Source organism: Pomacea canaliculata, linkage group LG5, assembly GCF_003073045.1.
Source record: "Pomacea canaliculata isolate SZHN2017 linkage group LG5, ASM307304v1, whole genome shotgun sequence".
Classification (NCBI taxonomy): domain Eukaryota; kingdom Metazoa; phylum Mollusca; class Gastropoda; order Architaenioglossa; family Ampullariidae; genus Pomacea; species Pomacea canaliculata.
Window position 1 is genome coordinate 5,803,984 of NC_037594.1, and position 22,191 is coordinate 5,826,174.

A 22,191-nucleotide genomic window follows, 5' to 3' on the forward strand; every position below is an offset into this window, starting at 1 on the left:
AAGTTGAAAAATAAACTGATTGGAACTTTACAGTGGGCATAGACTGTAATATTAAAACTAAGGGAGTGAGAGCCTTAAGGTTTGGTGGGATTTTTTTTTTTTTGCAAAATACCTTAGCACTCCCCCTCCCCCTCCCCCCCCAAACACACATGCATTTACCATCAGCATATCATAAATATTATAAGCTATGCTCATGCTCTTTACAACAAATTCAAAGCTATTCAGACACATCACGACTGCAACTAAAATGCTAATTTTTATAGCCAGAGTATAGCTATTTCATTTTACTTTATTCCTCTTAATCTAAAATGCTTCTCTCTAACCAGTACATTATTGTATACTATGTATATGTTTTTCTTTGAGTACCCATCACCAAAGAGACATTTTATTTAATTTTCCCAGTAACTGATCAAGAGCTTTCTTTTATTTTAAACATTTTCTTGAAGATTTTTTTTCCCTCTACTAAATAAAAGTAAAAATTGTAAAGAGTGCCTTAATTTTTGTCATTTCACTTAAATCAGGGTGTCAGTGAAATTAGCAAGGTGTAATCACACAGCACTACAAGCACTAAGAGCAGGCATTTCAAGGGCAAAGTGTGTATATTGTTATAGGATGTGGAAATACATTTCAACCTTGTTCAGGTTATTCAAGATGATTTCTCTTTGTGGTTACTAGCTCCATTAGTCCCAAACTGTATCACAGAGAAAGTGTGCATCAAAAGCACGACAAAATTTTACCAATCTGAAATATAGCTCAGGTAATGACTGATTCCATTGTCTATCCCATTTTACATCTCAAAATATTACCCATTAAAATTAATCAGTTTAAATTGTTTGCTAACATAATAAAGTATTTCTCAGTGTGATGATGATGATGATGTAGTTTTGTAACGCGCTAGTATCCGTATCACAGAGATACACTCAATGCGCGGGGAACCCAGCAGCCACAAAACTGCAGGGCAAATGAACAACTTCAAATAATGTTAAACAAGTGAGTCTTAAGATTTTTCCGAAAAGATGCAATACTATCAGACTGTGAAATGTATGTGGTTTAAAAGTCTGAGTTTGTGAAAACGAAATGTGCAAATAGACACAGCTAATGACTTTTTCACAGTTTCTGGTGCATCCTACAGCATGTTGTTCTAAATAACATTACTATAGACAAGAGACTGCTAACATCAGTCATATATTAGCATTACATTATGCATAACAATAAAAATACAATGAGAAGTGCCATTGTATTCTAGCTGTAATTTTATGTTTACCTGCAGCACTATTGGTTTCCCAATTTACTAGTTCAGTACTACTGCTCAAATGATTTTTACCAATAGTGACATAGTGAGCTAGGGTGCAAACTTTTAACTCATGCAAAAAATTCTCAGAAGGCACGACTGGGGGCCAACGAATCATCAGCAGGAAAATTAACTTTCACAACAAAATAATAACTTCTAATAAATGCACCACCTAGAAGATGATTTCTGTAAAACATAATTATTTGCAGCAAAAGCAAATTTAAAAAGAACTTCATGCAATGAAAATCAAAGATGCTAGCAACTATCCACCTATCTTAGTCACAATCTGAAAACGTTACTTTTTATTTTGACCTTTTAAAATTGTGAAACGCACAAATAATCGCGCAGAACAAATTTCACTTCATCCACATTCCTTTCATAGAAAGAAGGCAAAATGGCGTCTGCGGTCTGCATAATGATAGGCCGAATTGCATTATCATCTATCTGTCCTGAAACAAAAATAGATAGTCCTATCAATTGTATCCAAAAAGACCAGGAGAAGAAAATAATGATGCAAGACTTACCGAAGAACAGAACTGTGACACTATAACAGTAATTTATTGTCGGTTTGTTGATATCTTTATGTTCGCATCTTCGCAGCATCCATTCGTCAAACATTCCTCACGAAAGCAAAGAAGAGCGCAAGGGACGCAACTATTCTCCTTCATTTTCTACCCCCTCCCCTCTCTAACCTCAAATCCAGCTTCTGTTCGTTAGCATTGAAATTTGTTATTGAAGTTACCACAGAGTAAATAATTCATCTTAGCGATAAATAAATAACAGGTATACTTTTAAATGGTATTTATAATGTGTTTTATTTGTTGTCTGTATTGTAGAAGGGTATGATACTACCAAGGTCGTCCTAAACCCTTTTTTTTTCTTTTTAGGTCAAACGACCACTCGTTTGGGGAGTGAGGTGTTAGAGCTTACTATCCTCGGGGCCAGCATTTATTTATTTTTGCTGAAGGTGGTGTCCGTCTTCTCTTCCTCTCACTGCTTTACCTTTCTCCAACCCCTATTGAGTCAGGTACCGGCCATTCCCGATAGATGGGTCAACTTGAGGGTGCAGGGGGAAGGGGAAGTGTGTGTGTATGTATTTTTTTACTTATTTATTTTGTTTTTCTGTGCCACACTGGTATCGAACCCGCGCTTTCTGGATTCGGGCGCCAGTACTAACCGCTCGCTCCAGATTATCGTGCCCAAGCGTCTGACGTCTGATATACGTCAATCCACATGAGCACCTATAAGTATTTGCTGATCCGTGTCGAACTCGATCCATCGACCGACCTGAAGCGCACTGAGCTGGGCGTCTTAGACTGGACACTGGACTCGCCATTCATAGAGCGATCTATAACACCTCGAAACGAGGGGTTGGCGGGTTGAACGTTGAGTACACATAGCCAAAACAACTATCTTCAGTCCCAGATAATTAACTGCACCTCTTCCCGAGAAACTGACATCGGCAATGAAATGACTAGATTTATCACGACACGCGCACGATCGACTGTCCACTGCATATATGTACTCTGATTCACACCCATCAGCTATTCCAAGTTTTCAGTGACTTTTTCACTATAGTAAGATGTCAGACAGTCGATCATCCTTAGACTCGATGTCAGCACCTGACAACATCTCTCAGTTGTGATGTTTTTGCTCTCTTACTGAGTTTCGATGTCACGGACCAGTCGTGCCTGCCTTGTTTTTTGTTTTTGGTTTTTTTTTTTTTTTTTTTTTCCAAACTATTTAACCATTTGGTGGCTCACGGACTGAACGTATATGTTGAATTTATGTTGAATGGATTAGAACATGAGTTGGAAAGTGTTAACGTGATAGAAAGTTTGTAGTGAACACAGTTCACAAGTGGGGTTTGGCCGAAAAGGGTTGTGGAAAGTTACTCAGGTCCGGGATACCAAGAGCCCCTGTGGGACCCCGGGGTATGCTTGCCTAGCAAGCATTGCAAGAATAGGGTCCCTGCCATCCAGCCAGGCATGTCGTAAGAGGCGACTAAGGTGGACACCTCACCTAGAGGTAAAATAGGTTGTGGTAGGGCTAACAACCCCACCATGTAAAAAAAAATCCTGTTACAGAAACTAAAACCAGAGAACTCGTCACAGATGGCGAAGGTAATGAAGCACACCAGGAGACTGGACTAATGACGGACGACAGCCAAACCCGAAAGGGAGCTGGCGCCCCGACAGTGGATTTACTAAAGCCGAGGCAGAAGTTGAGGGTGGGGTGCTGGAACGTCCAGACCTTGTATCAGACTGGCAGGATGCTCCAATTAGTCAAGGAGTTTGACAACTACAACTTGGACATCCTGGGAGTCAGTGAGGTCAGATGGACCGGCACGGGAAAGAGGAGACTAGCGTCAGGACATACCATCTTGTTCTCAGGAAGATCAGACGCTCAGCACTCTGAAGGAGTAGCTCTACTCCTCAACAAGAAAACGGAAAAGGCACTGCTGGAATGGAAGCCTTATGGACCCAGGCTTTTGAGAGCAAGATTCCATTCCAAGTACACCAAGCTGACAGTGCTAGCCTGCTATGCACCAACAAATGACTCTGAGGCAGAAGACAAGGATGCTTTTTACGATCAGCTCCAGGCAGCCTCAGAAAGCGTTCCAGCCCACGACATGTTGCTCATCATCGGCGATCTCAATGCCAAGGTGGGAAGTGACAACACCTGCAGGGAGCATGTCATGGGCAAACATGGAATCGGAAGCATCAATGACAACGGAGAGAGACTGGCAGACTTTTGTGAAGAAAACAACCTACTGATTGGAGGCACACTCTTCCACACAAAGACATCCACAAGGCAACATGGACATCACAGATGGGATCACAAAGAACCAGATAGACCATGTCATCATCAACCGAAAATGGAGGAGCTTACTTCAAGATGTTAGAGCCTACAGAGGAGCAGACATTGCCAGTGACCACACTCTTGTGATAGCCACAGTTTCTCTGAAGCTGCGTCGATCACGAGGAGAACAGGCACGTCAGCAGAGAGTGGACTCCGGCAAACTGAAAAATCCAGCCACCGAAAGGGCCTTTGCTATGGAAGTAAAGAACAGGTTCCAGGCACTAGGAGACCAACAAGAGATGACCTTAGACGACTTCAATCGAGTCTTACAGGAATCAGGAGAGAAAATACTGGGCTTCCAACGGAAAAGAAAGAACAGTGGATTAGAGAAGAGACATGGAGGAAGATAGAAGAGAGAAAGTCAGCCAAACAAAGAATCAACAGCACCAGATCTGAACGCCTGAAGGAACAACACAGACAAAGATATGCAAAACTGAACAAAGAGGTAAAGAGGATGACAAGAACCGACAAAAGATATCACATAGAGAAACTGGCAGATGAAGCAGAAAATGCAGCATGTAAAAATGACCTGAAGACACTGTACAAGATAAACAAACAGCTAAACAACGGGTTTAAGAACAGTGATGTGCCAGTGAAAGACGTGAACGGTAATGTCGTCGAGGGCGAGGCAGGAAAACTACAGCGCTGGAGGGAACATTTTGAGTCGGTTCTGAACAGACCAGATCCCCCTCAGCTTGCAGACATCCAGCCAGCAGCTATAGACCTTGACATCTGCACAGACCCACCAAGCCTGGAAGAAGTGACAGCAGCAGTCAAGACAATGAAGAGCGGCAAAGCACCAGGGGCAGATGGAATAACAGCAGAGATGTTGAAAGCAGACGTGAATGTGACAGCTCCCAAGCTGACTGAAATCTTCAGGCAAATTTGGGAATCAGGGCAGGTCCCTGTTGCGTGGAAGACAGGGCTCATCTTCAAGTTACCCAAGAAAGGAGATCTTGGAGACTGCAATAATTGGAGGGGCATAACACTTCTTTCCCTCACCAGCAAGGTCTTCAGCAAGATTGTTTTGTCAAGACTGACGGCAACTCTTGAGAAAGACCTCCGACCACAGCAAGCAGGATTTCGCCCGGGGCGATCCTGCTCCAAACACATCTTCATTCTGCGACAGATTCTGGAGCAGAGCAACGAATGGAACACACCGCTGTACATCAATTTCATCGACCTGGAGAAGGCTTTTGACAGCATCCACCGCGAGTCCTTATGGAAGATCCTGAGGCATTACGGAGTCCCTGCAAAACTTGTTCAGGTCATTGCAATGCTGTACAGCGATTTCAAATCCCAGGTTGTCTGTGACACGGAGCTCACAGACCCCTTCAACGTCAGTACCGGGGTGAAGCAGGGCTGCATTCTGTCGCCGTTCCTCTTCATCCTGGCCATGGACTGGATCATGAAGACTTCCACCGACAGCGAGAGGAGAGGGCTCAGATGGACCATGACTATGACAGCAACAACAACGCTGGAAGACTTGGACTTTGCTGATGACATTGCCCTGCTGTCACACCGCCACCAAGACATGCAGGAAAAAACAAAGGCCTTCTCAGAAACAGCTGGAAACCTTGGCTTGAAGGTCAGCACAAAAAAGACTAAAAGTATGAGAGTGAACGCCAGAGTCCAAGACAGCATCAAACTAAATGGAGAAGAGATTGAGGAAGTTGACAGTTTCACCTATCTTGGGTCCAAAATGTCAAACACTGGGGATGCGGAGGTGGAGATTCGAGCCCGACTGGCGAAAGCCAGTCAGGCCTTTGTCTCACTCAGGAGCACATGGAAGGCAAAAAACATCAGCCAGAAGATCAAGCTGAGAATCTTCAAGTCAAATGTGATCAGCACCCTCCTTTACGGATCAGAATCTTGGAAGATGACCAAAACCATCAGTAACAAGCTTGACGTCTTCCAAAACAGATGCCTCAGGCGCATACTTAACATCTTTTGGCCAAACACCATCACCAACGAAGAACTCCACCGAAGAAGTGAAACCGAGTCCATCACCACGCAGGTTCAACGAAGGCGTTGGCGATGGATTGGACATGTGCTCCGCCAGCAGACAGCAGACCTTTCCAGAGTCGCCCTACGATGGACTCCAGACGGCCGAAGAAAACGAGGCCGCCCAAAGGAAACTTGGAGAAGAACAGTGGAAAGGGAGATGAAAGGAAAGGGCTGGACATGGGGTCACCTGGAGCGTGTTTCAGCCGATCGACATCGGTGGCGGACTCTGGTTGAGGCCTTATGTGCAACCTGATGCACAAAGAGGAATAGATAGATAGGGATACCAAGAGAGGAAGACGTGCCTGAGTCGGGAGTGTACATCTCCCGAGTGAGAGGTTTTTTTTTGTAGTAGAAAGGTAGTGTCGATCGACGTTGGATACGGCGCGGTACTGATCCGTTCAGGGCCGTGCTTAGGGGCAGGCGGACGAGGCATCTGCCTAGGGCCCCGCGCTTCAAGGGGCCCCGGGCTTTTGATTGATATGGTAACTAGGCATATGGAAAACCGTGTGATCGTGGCGTGAGGGCCCCGCACATGCCCTTTGCCTCGGGCCCCGCGGGGGCTAAGAACGGGCCTGGATCCGTTTATGGATTAACCTCGCCTAGACGAGGTTTTAAGTGTATGGACTGCAAGAGCTGGAGCTCTACTGGATAAGGAAGAATCGCCTCCCAGGACCACTTTGTGATCAACGTGATCGAAGGTGTTTTTGGTTCAGCACCCAGCAGCACGTGGGCTAGGAGACCCGTGACGTCACCGCGGATTACCTCCCCTGTGACCCCGAGAACCGCCTGACCCACACGCCCAGTGTGTACGACCGTAGTATGTGTATTTGTGTTATTGGATTCTATAGCTGGCGGGACATGTGGAGAGCAAACAACCCTAGGAGGGAAGAGAAACTGTGAGTGCGGTTATAAACCAGATAATAGAAATGAAACTTTGTTGACGAACAGAACTGTGGGAGGCGTACGTGTGATTTTCATACATAGATGGTAAGATATTGGATTAAACAGAGATTGATCGGGGAAGTGCCCGGAGATAAACATTGTATGTATCGCTAGAGTTTTGTGTTGAGGCGAGTTGTTATTTATGCATGTGTTTTGTAATCTGTAAAGTCCTGAGCCATTCGACAACTTGATAACATGATTTGGGCAGCCTCAGGCAACCGTTTTGTTGTGTTTTGAAAGAACGCGTATTTGTCTGGTGCAAGTGTGATGTAAAGCCACCCGAGCCGTGACATTCGACCAGACTAGATACAGGCTGATGTAAAGGCGATCATTCTAGCTCGATCTGAGCAAAGCCAACAACTTGCTATGCAGTTTGACTCAATGCCCACAATTAAGCATTCTTCTATAATTCTTGTTTTACCTACTGCTATTACAAATATATTGTTAATGTCAGTTTGTCAACAGGTCGTTTTCCATTTTTGTTTAAAATTGCCCTAATGAGGCCCTTCTTAAACAGTGTATGCTTGACATCAATGTGTTAAGCAGCCACCGCCCAGTTTCAAACTTGCCTTTTCTAAGATAATGGAGAAAGTGGTTTTACATAGCTCTGGGCTTACAGGAATATATCACCTCATCATCCCTCAGGCTCAGTCGGCATATCGTCATTTTCACAGTACTTTTCACATGTTATCAAAGTAACCACGGACATATATTATCTGCCCTCAACATGCAGTTACCCGTGATATAGCCTTATATAGTTACTGGCACGGCGTAAAACACAACCAACCAACCCTCGACAGTGATGTTTTGCTTGACCTGTCTGCTGCATTCGACCCTATATCGATCACTCTTTAATTGCTGCTTCAGAGACTTCGCATCCTTTACGGAATTTTTTAGATCCTCACTATAGCTTAATTATCTGAACTCATATATATATATACCTGATAGCAATCGGATACAGATCAGGGCTTCTGCTTACGCAAAAAATTGCGTACAGTACGCATTAAAAGTTCGGAGGATCCCTTCAATTTTTATCAATGGGGTCCCCTCCAAATTTGGGAGAAGAAAAGGGACCCCTTAAAAATCTGAAGAAGGGGTCCCTGGGACCCCAAAGAATTAGCAGAAGCCCTTCAGATAATTTAATTTATTTAACATTAATTTATAGGTTTCAATAGATTATAAAACGTTTATTATTATCACATACCAATAATAATAATAAGCACATTTATTTAGCACTTTTCATCAACATCAGCCGAATTTTAAGCACTTTACAATGATAAAACTATAATATAGTGCTCTTGCACATTAATTGTGCTTCCACGTCAAGAAGACGAGCTCAGTTCACTGCACAGTCGAATGAAACAAAACATGAAGATGGGGCGGAGATGTGACACGACAAAACACAATGCGGCGACAGAATGAAGCAAGGCCATCAAGCCAGGTGGACAATGTGTACAAGAAAGATATCAATTAACCATGCAGTCGTCGAAAATGAGTTCATCCCAATCAATGCTTAACAGACTGTATGTCTATATATAATCGCTTGTTGTTCAATCGTTTCATCAAAACAAATAAGCTGAAGCAGAGCTTGAGCAATACTTTCTTTAATTACTCAATTAATATGCATAAGCACATTCAACATTTGAGAAATTCTCTCCCTACCAGCTATCAGGTCACGTGCATGAGACGTCACAAACTAGGTGGCGATAGTTGTTCGTTGATGCTCTGCAACAATGGGAGATTTCTTCGGCCGGTCGTGACACGTACGTACTTATTATTGCATGATAACAATTTTCTCATCATTTTTTTTTTTAAAGAGATCGGGGTTGACAACTGAACTTTCCAATCAGTGCGTCTTTCAGCATTAGGTATCGAAGTTCGTTGACTATGGACCAGGTTTTGCACGTAGTTATATGTTCCTCAAGTGCAGTCGAGAAAATAAAGAGGCGTTTGAACGGCGATGATGAAATAATTTGGTTATGCTAATCGACTGTGCAGGGTATGCCGTTTTCGATGTTTATTTTGGTAGTTTTTTTGCTGGAATTTTTGACCATATCACATGTATTTAACAAAAACTTGCGTGAATTCAATATACCGTTTCATTTCGTGACAAAGCTACGTCCTGTGTATAGTAAACAGACACGTGACAGAATCGACCAATCGTGAATGCTGGACTTACAAAAGGACGCGGTGGTTGTGGTGCGCTGCAAGAAGTCGTTTTGCGCAGTGTGTCGTTATGTCTTTGTTCTATGAAACACGAAATAGCAGTGTACAAATATTTTAAGGTACAAAAATAGAGGACTTTGGTAAGTACACTTGCGGTTTTGATGCTTGGTGTAGCCGTCGCATAAAGGGATGTAGGTCACAGCGCATACTAGATTATGGAGACCAGTTCGGGCTAGCCGACGTGTTACCGTGGCGTTGGGCAGACATGACTGATTTGGAATTCCTTTCCAAATACCGTCGGGCATGAAATTATGTTGGACTTCAAAATGCTCTTACTTGTAATCATGCAAACGACAGATTGTGGCCATGAAGTGTTGAGCTAAGGTTATTGTTCTTAGCTTGTCAGAAGTAATGAGCTAGTAATCGTTGATAAGGCGCATCGCACGGGCAGTCACTAATCGTCATCCATCGTGGCGTCGGAGTCGGTGAACGTAAACTTTCCAGAACTACGCTATTTATTGAGCCAGCTAATATATGATGAAAGCAACTGCCTAGATGAGCAACCAGTGATGCCCACAAGTATGGTGCACAAAAATGAGATGTGGCGGTGGTTGGTGGTAAACTAAGCTTCTCAACACTGTAATTCTGGCCGTTGCATGACATTGCAGTAGACAGTGCGATTTAAATTTTCACGTGTATGAAATTTAAATGGTTATTATACCCGAGCTTATACTTTGATTAAAAAGGTGATAAGATTTGAAGCACTTTTACTGAATATTGTTCACTCTCAATCGACTGTTGATATAATGTGCACAGGAGGGCATTAAAACCGTTCTGATTTTAAGGTGTACAGTTTTCACATTTATCTTTTTGTATTACCCTTGTCATTTATGCTTTTGTGGGCCATATAATAAAGTCAAACATGCTAAAGAAGTTGAGTACAGCAAGCTGGGAAAACATGAAAAAAGGAACCCAAGTGTAGGCTTGCTGTTGTTAATGTTAGCAGGTGCCCAGGCTGTGGCTTTCATACACCATTAGTGATCATAGATCAATCCTGCTAGACGTATTTTGCATCACAACAGTGCTACATTCTGTTTTGTCCAAAACTTAAAATATGATTCTTGACTTGAGCTTGCCTTTTAAAAATATGAAATACATTATCAAGATGAAATTAAAGCTTGACTTTGTTTTCTTTTCAGAATACAAATAAGAGTAAATAAAAGAAGTCACCTGAACGAAACATGGATGAGGAATCAGCATCCAAATTCATCAATGCTTTGATTAAATCTGTACAGACTTTGTGCCATGGTTATGTGGACTTCAACAATGGTGTTGAAATAATTGGGTATATCAACCTAAGTGTTGACAAAGGCTCGTCATTTGACTATGTGTTGAAAGAAAAAGTTTGTAAAAATGAAGAAAATTCCACACTTTTCATTAGCAATAGCTTTCATGCCCAGCCCAAACCAGACAAACCTGTGAAAGCAAAAAATGGCCAGGTAGAGACACACATTTCTCAACGGCGCCACTCAGTTGACACTAGTGAGTCTAATCAGTTGTCATCAGCAATATCTAGCATCAGTACTGTACTCTCGGGATCTCACTCACAGGAGAAGTCAAGGTCCATATTCAGTGCAAAAGACAGTCCTGCATCGTCATCATCATCTTCATCACATCACATACAGAGTACTGCAAAGCGGAAAGGAGAAGATGATGTAAATCATGATCATCCACCCAAAGCAGCAAATCTTTCACATGAATCATCAAGTCAGCATTTTTTCCATCCTGAGTCTTCACCACATGTATCTGCTACATCAAGTCCAGTTGATTCCAAACCTTCTATGAGTGATGTTGCTGGTAATGTTGGAGAATCTTCCCGAAGAACTTCTACAGTGACCAGTGAAGAAATGCAGCCCCATATAGCTGGCACTATGCTGCCACAGACTGCAACAGTAACGAGTGATGCAAACAGCGATCTTGGTGTAAACCTTGCTAGTAGTGTGTTAGAACGCATTGATGATCAGAGTAACAGTGAAATGCAAGAAAAAGATGACAGTGACTTGGATCTTGAGGTGACGTTTATTAAAGAAGAATATGTGGAGGGTGAAAGATCTGCTTGTGAATTTCAGAATTCTGGTGGTGGACAGTATGGCAGAGGACCAGATCAAAGAGGTAATAAGACAAATAAAACAGGCTCCAAGCTTTATCTTAGCCCATGGCAGCCTTTGTTTTTTATTTTTTCAAAAACAATTATCTAATCATATGCTCTGTGTTGTTGAAGAATAGATAAGATGCTTTCTCATTGGTGCTCTCAGTTGTTGGGAACTTGAAGCTTTTTTTAAAGCTGCATTTTACTCTGTTTCAGAGTTAGAGATATAGTGTAGGGGATTGCTGTTTTTTTTGTTTTTTTTAATTGATGCAAGTGTGAGACTGTGAAGTGGTGACTTTAAGAGGATCATATTCAAATAAATTAATGTTATATATTAGAATGCTTAACATTTGTTGTTTTTGTCAAAACTTGAAATCATTGTTTGTTGGTTCTTGTAGTCTTGCATAAACTACACTATAGAAATGATTCAAGTGAAAGCAAAGGTCCTACACATAAAAACACTTACTGCTTAATTTTTAATGGTCTGAACCTTTGAGTGTTTAAGTATTTAGCAAGACTACATTTCCGAAAAGAATTTCTCACAAAACTGAAACAAGAAAAGGACTGCTGGGGTAGTTGTCAAAATGCTGCTGTGCTTACTCTGGACTATGAAACCTTTTATTTTTCCCAAAACATTTTTGACAAGATTTGTATAATTATCTTTCATAAAATTTCATGCTGGTAGCATCAGAGTAATCTTTTGTGAATAGTGTGATATTCAGTACCTTTACAGTTGACAATCGGTATTCTGTACAAAACAAATGCAACTGTGTTTTTGGATTAGTGTTATTTTTGCACATCACATTGATGTGTCAAGATCTACAATGCACTGATGCATGTTGTGATTTTTTTTTTTTAAAGGACGAAAGTGTACCTTAGTTGCTGATTCATTTATGATTTTAGCATTTGAAGATTCTTGTTGGCTTTACTAGCATCAGTTCATTATGATTTTGTTTTTTATAAAATATTTTGTTTTTGCTATATTGTAAATACAAGCTTTTGTTTTTCTTATCAATAGAAATATTGATATTGTCACCTGTATTTAAACATTCTGATCTGTTTTTGATAAACTGGTTTATCATTTACAGCATCAACATCATCAGACAGCATGGCAGATACACCTTTATATCCAGTAGCACTTCACACTAGTGCTGCAGCAGCAACATTTGCTCCTGGTAGCCATGAGATGGCAGCGATGGCTCAGCATTACTCAGGAATACCATCAAGTAGCTTAGGAATTGGAGCTGGTCCATCTACATCGCATCAGCCAGGGCCTTCTGGCATGAGAGGTAGGGAGAACTTTTTTATTACTTGGAATACTAAACAAGCCTGAGTAAGATGGTTGTGACTTTTTTCAAAGCCCTTTAGAGAGTTATTTGTTGAAAAGCTGCCAACAAGAAAATAGACCTCATATATTTTTGTCGATTTGTCATTTTGTCTGTCCGAGTCAACTATCATAAAACTGCAAGGTCTTTGAATGTAATTGGCAATACACAATACGAGTTGCTGCTTTCAAGCCTTTTCATATGATTAACCTTGAAGAAACAAAATCTGTCAGAGCAGATTCAGATAAGTATTATTTTCCTAATGAGTCAGCCAAATCACCAGACTGTGCCAAAAGCTGATCATAATAAGTTTTATTAAAATCTTTAAATCTTTCACCATTCTTTCTATTAATTGTAGATTTAGATTTTCAAAACCTGCATCAGAATAACTGAATAAAGGCAAACATTCATTAAATTTAGAGCACCCACCTTCCCCCTTAAAAAAAAGAATATTTTAAGAGCACAAAGAGTTACTTGCTTTTAATAAATCTACATAAAAGTGAATGGATTTGAAAGGTACTTGGATCATTAAGGCGAAACATAGGACTGAGATATAGCAAGTTTACCATTCCAGCAACATATATGTATGTGCATAAAAAAAAACCTTAAAGACTATCATCACATTCCTTGCTACGGAATGTTGGTTTGGTTTCATTTGTACTGTTTTAGCGAGTCTTAGCAGGTATCGGCACACAAACTTATTTTTTGTAAATGAGTATTGCTTTATGTACATAAATACAATAAAATATAAGAAAAAGAAACAAAAACAGTTTCTATCTTTTTTAGTTTTGGAGATACTGCTGTTTTATAAGTTTGTGATTTTGTGTCACAGCTACACTACTTAATTTTGGATCATTTTTGAAGCTCTCATGTGTAGCAATGTGAAATTTTAGAAGTGAGTTTCTATGAGAAGTTACCAACACTGACTTTCTACTCAAGTGACTGGAAACCTAATTTGCAAAAGACATACTGGGAAAAAAACAAATCCAATTTTGAAAAATCAGTTTGTGCTTGTCATTTTGCTGAAAAGACCTCATTTCAAGTACTCACAATTTGAATACTAATTTACTGAATATACCTAAAACATTGTTTTCAGAGTAACTATTATATATACTGTTAAAATTTTTCTATAAAATTGCAAGGTATCTTGTGTGAGATTTGTAGTTTCAAATATTTCAAAATCATCAATTTTTCATGCAGAAAAATGAGAAGTTTTAGGGGTAACAAAATTATAACATCTGTACTTTCTAATCTACTGGACAGATGAGGTTCAAATTTGAAATGCTGATTTAAAAAACCACATGTATTAATCTGTGATAATTTTATTTTTTTGTTTAGTGAATGGGGAGGGGTGGGTATTGGTTGAAAATGAAGTTTTTAATATTTGCTGGGGACACTCAAGTTCTTAAGTCAATCCAGACTTTTACTTGACGGTGATGCGAGTAATAAAACACAGGAGCACTTCTAAGTAAAAAAGTAATACCTCAAAATTTTTTGTGGACAATAGAGTCCCATCCCCCACCTTTTGATTAAAATGGGTGCTATTTTTCTCTTTCAATTTTCTCAGGAATTACGACCATTTTGGAAAACCATAAATGTACAAATCTAAAAATTTAGTTTTGTAAATTTTTTATGTTTGGTGAAGATTGTGTTGGCTGACCTGTTCTTCAGATACCTCTGTTTTTGGATGCTAGACAGATACGTCCCATGCCAATATAAATATATTTTCTACTTTGTTGTTATTAGGCTTTGAAGGCTAAGTTATTATTCTCTACAGCAATTTTCTTTAGAAATGTGATAATTCATGTTCATTCATTATGTCACAAACAGTTTAAAATGTCATCATCATAAATTGCAGCATTCTGTCCAGGTTTTATAAATATAAACTGGGGATCTGTTCCTAAAACAGATGCAACCATAGTCGTCACAAGACTAGCAGAAATGCCACAAAATAAATCACATGTAACACGAACGTTCATCAAATAAGTGTTCAAAATGAATATTTATCCAAGTTATCATGTATATTTGCGTCAATCTATCCCGTTGCCTTTACATTATTTGCTGTAACTGCCTGGTTAGCCACCATTGTGATTGCTCGGTTGTACCAACCTTTTCAAAAAGGGTACATATCTTTGCCTGCAAAGCAGTTTCTTATTATAAACATGAAACTGCCATGTCATATACCATTGGATTCAGCAGAAAATGCTCTTTCTCGGTCACCTAGGGAACCACATGGTATTTTGCACGTGGTTCGAACTACATCATTTCAGAGTTGACAGATATTTTGTGCCAACTTTCATTGTGCTTTAAAACTGTTAAATTTCATTAAAAAATATGTTGGCATTTCCCCAATCTTCGCTGATTTAATTAAATATGTACCATTTATCTTCACACAATATACATGAGTCTTCCAGTCACACAAAACAAGGGTATATTCTGAATAAATGACAAGAAAAATTGTTATTGTGATATAAAAGTGATACTTCTGTTCCTGGTAGTCCAGAAAAAACTTTGAATTAAAAGCGACCGATTATTGTGTTATCGCCCACTTTCCACCAGCGGGAAGGTGCGTGTGCCGGTACCTAGTTTTAGCTGTACCTATTAATCATGCTTTAGATATTTAAAATGCAGTGCATTTTAAAACCACCTGTTTTTTGCCTTTTACTCTGCTATAGTGCACATGACAGTTAAGCAGATTCATTAGCTTATTTGCATTAGTACAGGGTAAAAGACTTTTGAGAATAAGGACTTAAAAATAATTTGGAAAACAAGTTAAGTGAAAGGTGAAGTTGAATAGACAAACAAATTTATAGGTAAGGAAGAAATGAGCAGCCATGTACAGTCTCGCTTATTTTATTTCTATTTCAGCTCCTCTAAACTGGAGTATTTGCTAATTCAGTAAGCCACAAGTAAAAAGCTAAAGATAGGCATCAGACCTGAATAATATGAAAAGCAGGATGAGAGAGCAGCATGTAACTAACCAGAAAACAAGTTGATTTTCTTTTGTGTGACTTGCGTAAGGATAAGATAATATAACACTTACACAGGTTTGTTTAGGATATTCATGTTTGTCTTATCTCATTGTTTGATTTGAGTGGTTTTGTGCTTTTTATTTTTGTGTAAGTTGTTTCAAATGATTGTAATTTTGCAAGATTTTCTTTTTCTCTCTTTCCTTCTCCCACCACACCTTTCTTTTGTAACGACAAATTCATTTGTTTCTGTTCACATGACTGTGTTTGCAAAATCGTTTTTAAGAAGTCTGCATCCGCAGATGGACCCAGAAAAGTTTTCATCTCAGAAATTAAATTAAAAAATATTCCATATACTGAAATGTGTGTTTTTACAGGTTTATAAAATAACTTCATTATGGCCACGTGTATATTTCATTTAGCTCTTAAACACATGAAGGTACAGAAATTTTGCCTTTCTAGGATGACCCATAGCATGTTAGTTTATAATACTTGATCTATGCTTATATTTCCACTTTGCTGGTATGTGACTTTTATTTATGAATATAAATGTTCTGCAAGGTGCAGTTTTTGCTATAAGAACATTTTATTAAATTTACCATTTTTAGTGTGACTTTGCCGTTACTCTGTTGTTATGGGCCATTTAGGACAAATGGCTTTAAAATCACTAGAAAACTCGATATAGATCAATTTTTAGGAGAGAAAATTGATTACAAATGTGCTTGAAGTGCTTAGTTTTTATATAAGACATCTAGCTGCATTTAATACTGGCAAAAGAACTATACAGACTGTGGTGTGGATGCATGTTTGCACATGTACATTTCTAGTTAACATTTGGTACACATGTGCGCACATGCATCTCTGTGTGCATTCTGTTAATCTTACATTACACTTGCAGACATACTGTATGTTTGGATTGTCAGTGCCAGTCTAGTTTTATCTGATACCCAAATATGCTGTAAAATAAGACAGGAGAACTTGAGCTTATAAACTTATTTTGTATAACAGTTGACTAAACCAAGTTAACATTTTTCCCCAGTTTATTTAAATCATTAATTATAGCATTGTTAAAAGTTGGTCTGATCATTACTATTGCATATGCCGCCTTTTTACTTCATGAAATAGATATCTTCTCGAGATTGATTTAGCCACACATAGAATTTGTAGTGTGCATTTTAGAACATCTGGTCTAATGTATCTAGTGTGAATCAGTACTTCACATCAGTTTTAAGGAAGTATTTGACTTCATCTACAGAATATGCATAGTTCCTTTGTATTTAATGGAGGCCATCGCGCGGAAATTTTGGTGGACTAGGGTTTCATTGTTTTGTTAGGCTGCTTACAACACACGTAGCAAGTTGGTTCTCACTTTGTGGTCAAGATGAATAGATGGTGTGGTAAATTTTGTGTAGTTGCTGGGAAATTTTGTTGTTGTTCCCACTCCTTCCCTGCCCCCCCCCCCCCAAAAAAAAAACCAAAAAAACAAAACACACAAAAAAGTTGCCAGCACAAGCTGTGCTTTGTGATGAAAATAAGAAACCACTTAGAAATACTATTGCTCATTTGAAGAAGACTGTAATGACATGGTATTGGACTTGTCGCATGGCATGTAGTAGGTTGTTTCAAAACCCCCCACCCTCTCTCTTTCTTGTGAAAAAAAGTCTAATGGTAGGAAGAGGCCTACCTTAAAATCTTGCACATTTAGTATCATTCATGTTTGGTTAGATGCCGAAGTTAGGCATATTGTTGAATGCTGCAGCCTATAGTTACAATACTATTTGAAGTGTTTTTGGTTTTTTTAGATTTGGCAGACTGCATGAGGATTAACTGACACAGGCCCTACCCAGCAAAATGTAACCTTATTAACCTGCTGTGATATTATTTCAAGTATTGGCAACTTGGATCTGCTCTTGACTTTGTTTTAAAGGTTGTTTTTTTTCTCTCTCTCTGCTATGAGGATTTGGGGGGTTGGGGTTGGACATATTCAGGGTGAAACAAAGCAATGCCATTGACGTTTTATGCCTGCGATAGGTAAAAGAGTTTCTTGCTGGTGGTTTCCAGGAAGTCTAGATTTTAAAGGTTCTTTCTCTCCTCAGGTCTCCATGGAGGCCCCAATTTTGTGGACTTGGCCTCAATGTCCAGGGGTTCTGATCCATCAAAAGATGAGACTGTTGGATCCATGACAAAATACACTCGAGGTTCATTGGACACTGTACTGGCCATGGAAATGTTTAACATAGAAGGACGAGGGTTGTTCCCTAGTCAGTCTGAAAGTAGCATGAAAGAAATTCGCATGCATATTGCTCACAACAGAGCTGAAATGTTGAAAGGTAGTCAGATGTTTTCAGACCAAGGAATGGACAGTGAGGATTTGTTAAAGGCAGCAGAACGAGAAAAGAGAAGAGTTATGAAACGTCTGTACAGAGCAACTTTGTCAGACGAAAAAAAATTAGAAATTCGTTTGCGGGATGCAAACAGAAAAAGATTGAAAAGGGCTGAACGGCATTTAAGACTCCAAAGAACTAATGTCTTAGAACATGGTGCATTTTTTCAGACTCTTTCTACTTCTTCAGAAGAAAAAGAAGATAATACAGCTACGTGTACAACAGTGTTAAAAAACTAAAATCAGATATTATATATTTACTTCTTATTTTTTCTGTTTCCTTTCCTCTTGAAAGTCTTCAAGATATGTAGCAAAAATGACACCACTTGTTTGTTGAATTCCCTTGTGGCTTGATGTTCTGCTGAATAGTCTGATGACCATGTCTGCTTCATTGGTGAAATAACTTTCCATTAATAGAGCATATTTATGTGACAGTCTGGTTGATGGTACTTTCTATTTTTGTGCTGCAAAGTACGCACCAATTATTGCCCGTAGCTGTACTTTGTCTACAGAAGAGGTTGAGGAAGTTTGGCTGCTTTTGTTTTTCCTTCAAACTACGTGCTGTATGCTAGGGTGTTGGTCAGCACCACTACCAGTATATTAATACAATGACTAATAATTTCAACATTTTTTAAATTGTAGTCTTAATAAAGATTACATTTTAATTATTTTCATTTACATTTTCTTTGGTTTCATATGAGTAGTAAATTAAAATATCAGTGACATTTTTTGGTGGGGGGGTTGGGGGAGAAGGAGGAACTGTACAAATGTGTATGAAAAAGTACAGAAGAAAATGGCATAAGAATGCATCATCATCGTCATAAGAAAAAAATTTGTTAACAGGCTTAATTGCTCGAAATACTTTAATAGTTTTAAAGAGGAAAAAACTACAAAGAATTAGTGGTTACTGTGTACATAACCATAAATCCTTTCCTGTTATTTTATGATCTTGTCATTCTATACCAGACACTTAAGTTATCCAAATGTCACTGTGCGACTGCAAAAATCTGTTCTGATGTGAGATGTTTTCATCAGTAGTTGTAGTGTCATTATAAGTAACTCAAATGGTGCTGATCTTTGCTACTGGGAGGTATTCCATCATTGCTATCTTGAATTGGATATTTGCTATAACTTTGGTTGAAGAAAGATAAGCAACAAAGGAAACCATTGAATTTACTTCTGAAGTGAATATTGGTCATGTTTCTTCAGATTGGGCTACTGTTGAAGTCTTGCACAATATGTTTATAGTAATTAAACTTCACCACTAATGATTTATTTTTGATCGCTGATTTTAATGCCAACCTCATGCAGAGTGTGGTGCATGAAGGCTGTGGGTGTATAAACACAAGAATACTGAATATGTCTTTAAATATTTAATTGTTTTATGGGGAGCAATTGTTTAGAACAAAGAGGTAATTATAATTGCTTTAGGCTTGAAGTGTCTGCAAAGGAGTTAAGTAGCATCAAAACATTGAAAACAGTATTGTGTAATAAAAGATATATATATTCTTTGCAGCATAAGCACTTTGTGTGAGTTTATGCCTTAGCCATGTGCTCTTTTTAAAAAAGCTATGACTTAATAATTATGAACTGTGTCTAAATTTTTATGAAATAATAGTTGAATGTACAACTGAGCTTTTAAACAGAAAACAGACTTGTCTGCAGAAATAATTTATCTCCTTATTTAAACTGGGAACCTGACATAAATGACATAGCATTTTTTCAATTATTGATAAGATTTGTTTTCTGTCTACAGAAAAGACAGAATTGAGCCTTTAATAAGCAGACCACCAAGAACATTTGCTAGATGTATAGATCCATAAAACGTTTAGACAAAACTTGGCATGTTGAATGGCAGTAACTGTCAGCAACAACAGTCACGGTCATTGACACAGCCTTTCTTTCCTTAGCTAATGAGAAAGTGCATCTCTAGGTACTAAATGTTAATGAGAACTGGATATTGAAAATTTTCAAGAAGAGGATCAGATCTGAGCTTTTGAGAGGGAAACATTTCAGATTTTGTATTCCTCTTCCCCCATGTAGAAAGAAGCAATTCAGCTACAGGACGTGCCTTACTCTGTTTCAGGGATGGACCTGACAGACATGGCTAGTAACATCATTTACAGACAGACAGTGAATCCTGCAAGGGCAGTAAGGGGCAGGCAAAAATCAGGCACTAGTAGGAACAAGTATAAGTGCCTAACAGTGCGATACAAATGCAGTAGATGCAGCTTGAGCATTGTTCGACTTGATAATTTTCGGCGTCATATGCGTGTTGTTCATCATGAAAATCTTATCTAGTAGTCTTTTGGTAAATGCGGATTGTTTCTGGTGGAATTTATTATTTTTTGACTTTTAAGTACCATGCTTCGTATGGAAGGTTATGGACAATGGGAACTGACAGTTAGTAATTTGAGTGAGGAGGAAAATTGCTGACTGTCCATCCCCAAAGTTACAGTATTTATGTTTTGCTGTGTGTTGTTTGGGGTGGAAGGGGGAATGGTTGGAGCTTGATACTCACCTGTGGCAAATTCAGCTCTATGACACATCTTACACTTATTCTACCGCAAAACATTTAAAGATTTTAAAATTTGGTCAAAGTTAAACTTTGTATGGTTATAGCTGTGAATAAGTATCTTTAAAACATGTCAGGGAGTTTCTTTTACTTACACTTTTTCTCTGTGTTACCCAAGTCAGTGCATGTTCAAATAAAAGGGATAGAAATATTACTTTAGTAATCATTAGAAAGGAAACCTTCCGGGAGTTTTAAATGGTCCTTATAAATCCCCTTCTTCACAGAAAGGAATAAAGCTAATAATTCTGTTTTGTTGATTAAATGCTGAAGAAAGCATTTCTGATATTGAGAAATATGGGAAGATAATTATTTGAGTTTTGGTCTCTATTTAATTTGTGAGGAAGTGCAAAACTGTTTGTGACATCTAAATAGAAGATAAATGACTCATTGCAACAGTATAGATCTGTTTAGTGGTACTAAGCAAGCATGAGATTCTGAAACTATTTTAGGAAAATCCAGCAGTTTAACATATTTGAAACTTTTTGAGAAACAATAATTTTCTTTTAAAATGATCTCATGGATGATTGGTAGTGTAACATACTAAAATTGAAGTGCTTTACATTGCTTGCAGAAAATAAGTACAAGGCCTTTGATAATGTTAAAATCCATAAAAAGTGCACATTTGAAATCTGTCTGAAATTACTTGTGTATAATTTATAGCGAATTCAAAAGAAAATAAAGCAGCGGTGTTTTTTCCCTTCTTCAATGAAGAAAGGATATTTGTTTCCCTTTCAGGTATGATGTGGGCTCTCTGTGAAAACACGGAGATATATGATCAGCAAAACAAAGTATTTGATGGCATCATTTCTTCTCCTGACAATATCTGCATATCAGAACAGTCCAGAAAAGTGTACACCTGTAGCATTTGTAATTATTCTGCTCCTCGGATGGACAATTACAAGAGACATATGCGTAGACATACAGGCCAGATGTTTGAATGTGATGTTTGTGGGGTTCGATACAATTGTAAATATGGTTTGCAAAAACACAAAGAAGCTAAGCATGGCTCAAAGAAATAATCCGTAAAAGGTGTTATACATGAAAGTCCAACAAATATATAATTATACTTGGACAAACTATTGAAAAACTGTTTTCGTGTTTCAAAACATTTGTCTTAATAAATGAAGATTTATATAGCCCATATTCACACTACTAAGAAGCATGTTCTTATCGCTTACAACAGGAATGAGACATGGACAACATACGAGGGACAGAAGAATAAACATTGGTACTGAAGACGAATAGAAGACAAGTAGAAAACACACAGAAGCACCAAGTAATAAGAACTGAGAAAATAGTGATTCCGTAGAGGAGGACTACTAGGAAAGTATCAAAAGCAGAAAAGGGGAAGGGTGTTAGGAGTAATTGTATAATAGTAGATTAAATATCTGCTTTGGAAAAAAAAGAGGAGGGATTAAAAACAGTCACCTAACTTGGCATTTGACGATCATTATAAAAATTATTTTAAGCTATTGTTTTGAAGCTGCAGTAACCAGGGAGGTTGGTGAGAATACGGAGCAAC

General features: G+C 38.6%; 2 protein-coding genes across 52 annotated transcripts in view; one reads left to right on the forward strand and one right to left on the reverse strand.

Annotated features, from left to right (window-relative positions):
- LOC112563533 (replication initiator 1-like) overlaps positions 1-2,131 on the reverse strand; it is a 48,310-nt gene extending 46,179 nt beyond the window's left edge. The window contains exon 1 of one of the 6 annotated variants that reach the window (XM_025237552.1): positions 1,816-2,131. The gene's annotated coding sequence lies outside the window, so the exon portion shown is untranslated. The other 5 variants (XM_025237554.1, XM_025237553.1, XM_025237558.1 and 2 more) reach the window with 5 other exon arrangements.
- Positions 2,132-8,750: 6,619 nt separating this feature from the next.
- LOC112563530 (zinc finger E-box-binding homeobox 2-like) overlaps positions 8,751-22,191 on the forward strand; it is an 86,336-nt gene continuing 72,895 nt past the window's right edge. For 43 of the 46 annotated variants that reach the window (XM_025237526.1, XM_025237511.1, XM_025237505.1 and 40 more), the window contains exons 1-3: positions 8,751-8,865; positions 10,468-11,440; positions 12,506-12,706. In XM_025237526.1, the coding sequence (XP_025093311.1) occupies positions 10,510-11,440; positions 12,506-12,706 (1,132 nt within the window). In that variant the 5' untranslated portion in view covers positions 8,751-8,865; positions 10,468-10,509. Of the gene's footprint in view, positions 8,866-9,252; positions 9,409-10,467; positions 11,441-12,505; positions 12,707-17,807; positions 20,165-21,404; positions 21,839-22,191 lie in introns of those variants that run through there. The other 3 variants (XM_025237543.1, XM_025237520.1, XM_025237495.1) reach the window with 3 other exon arrangements.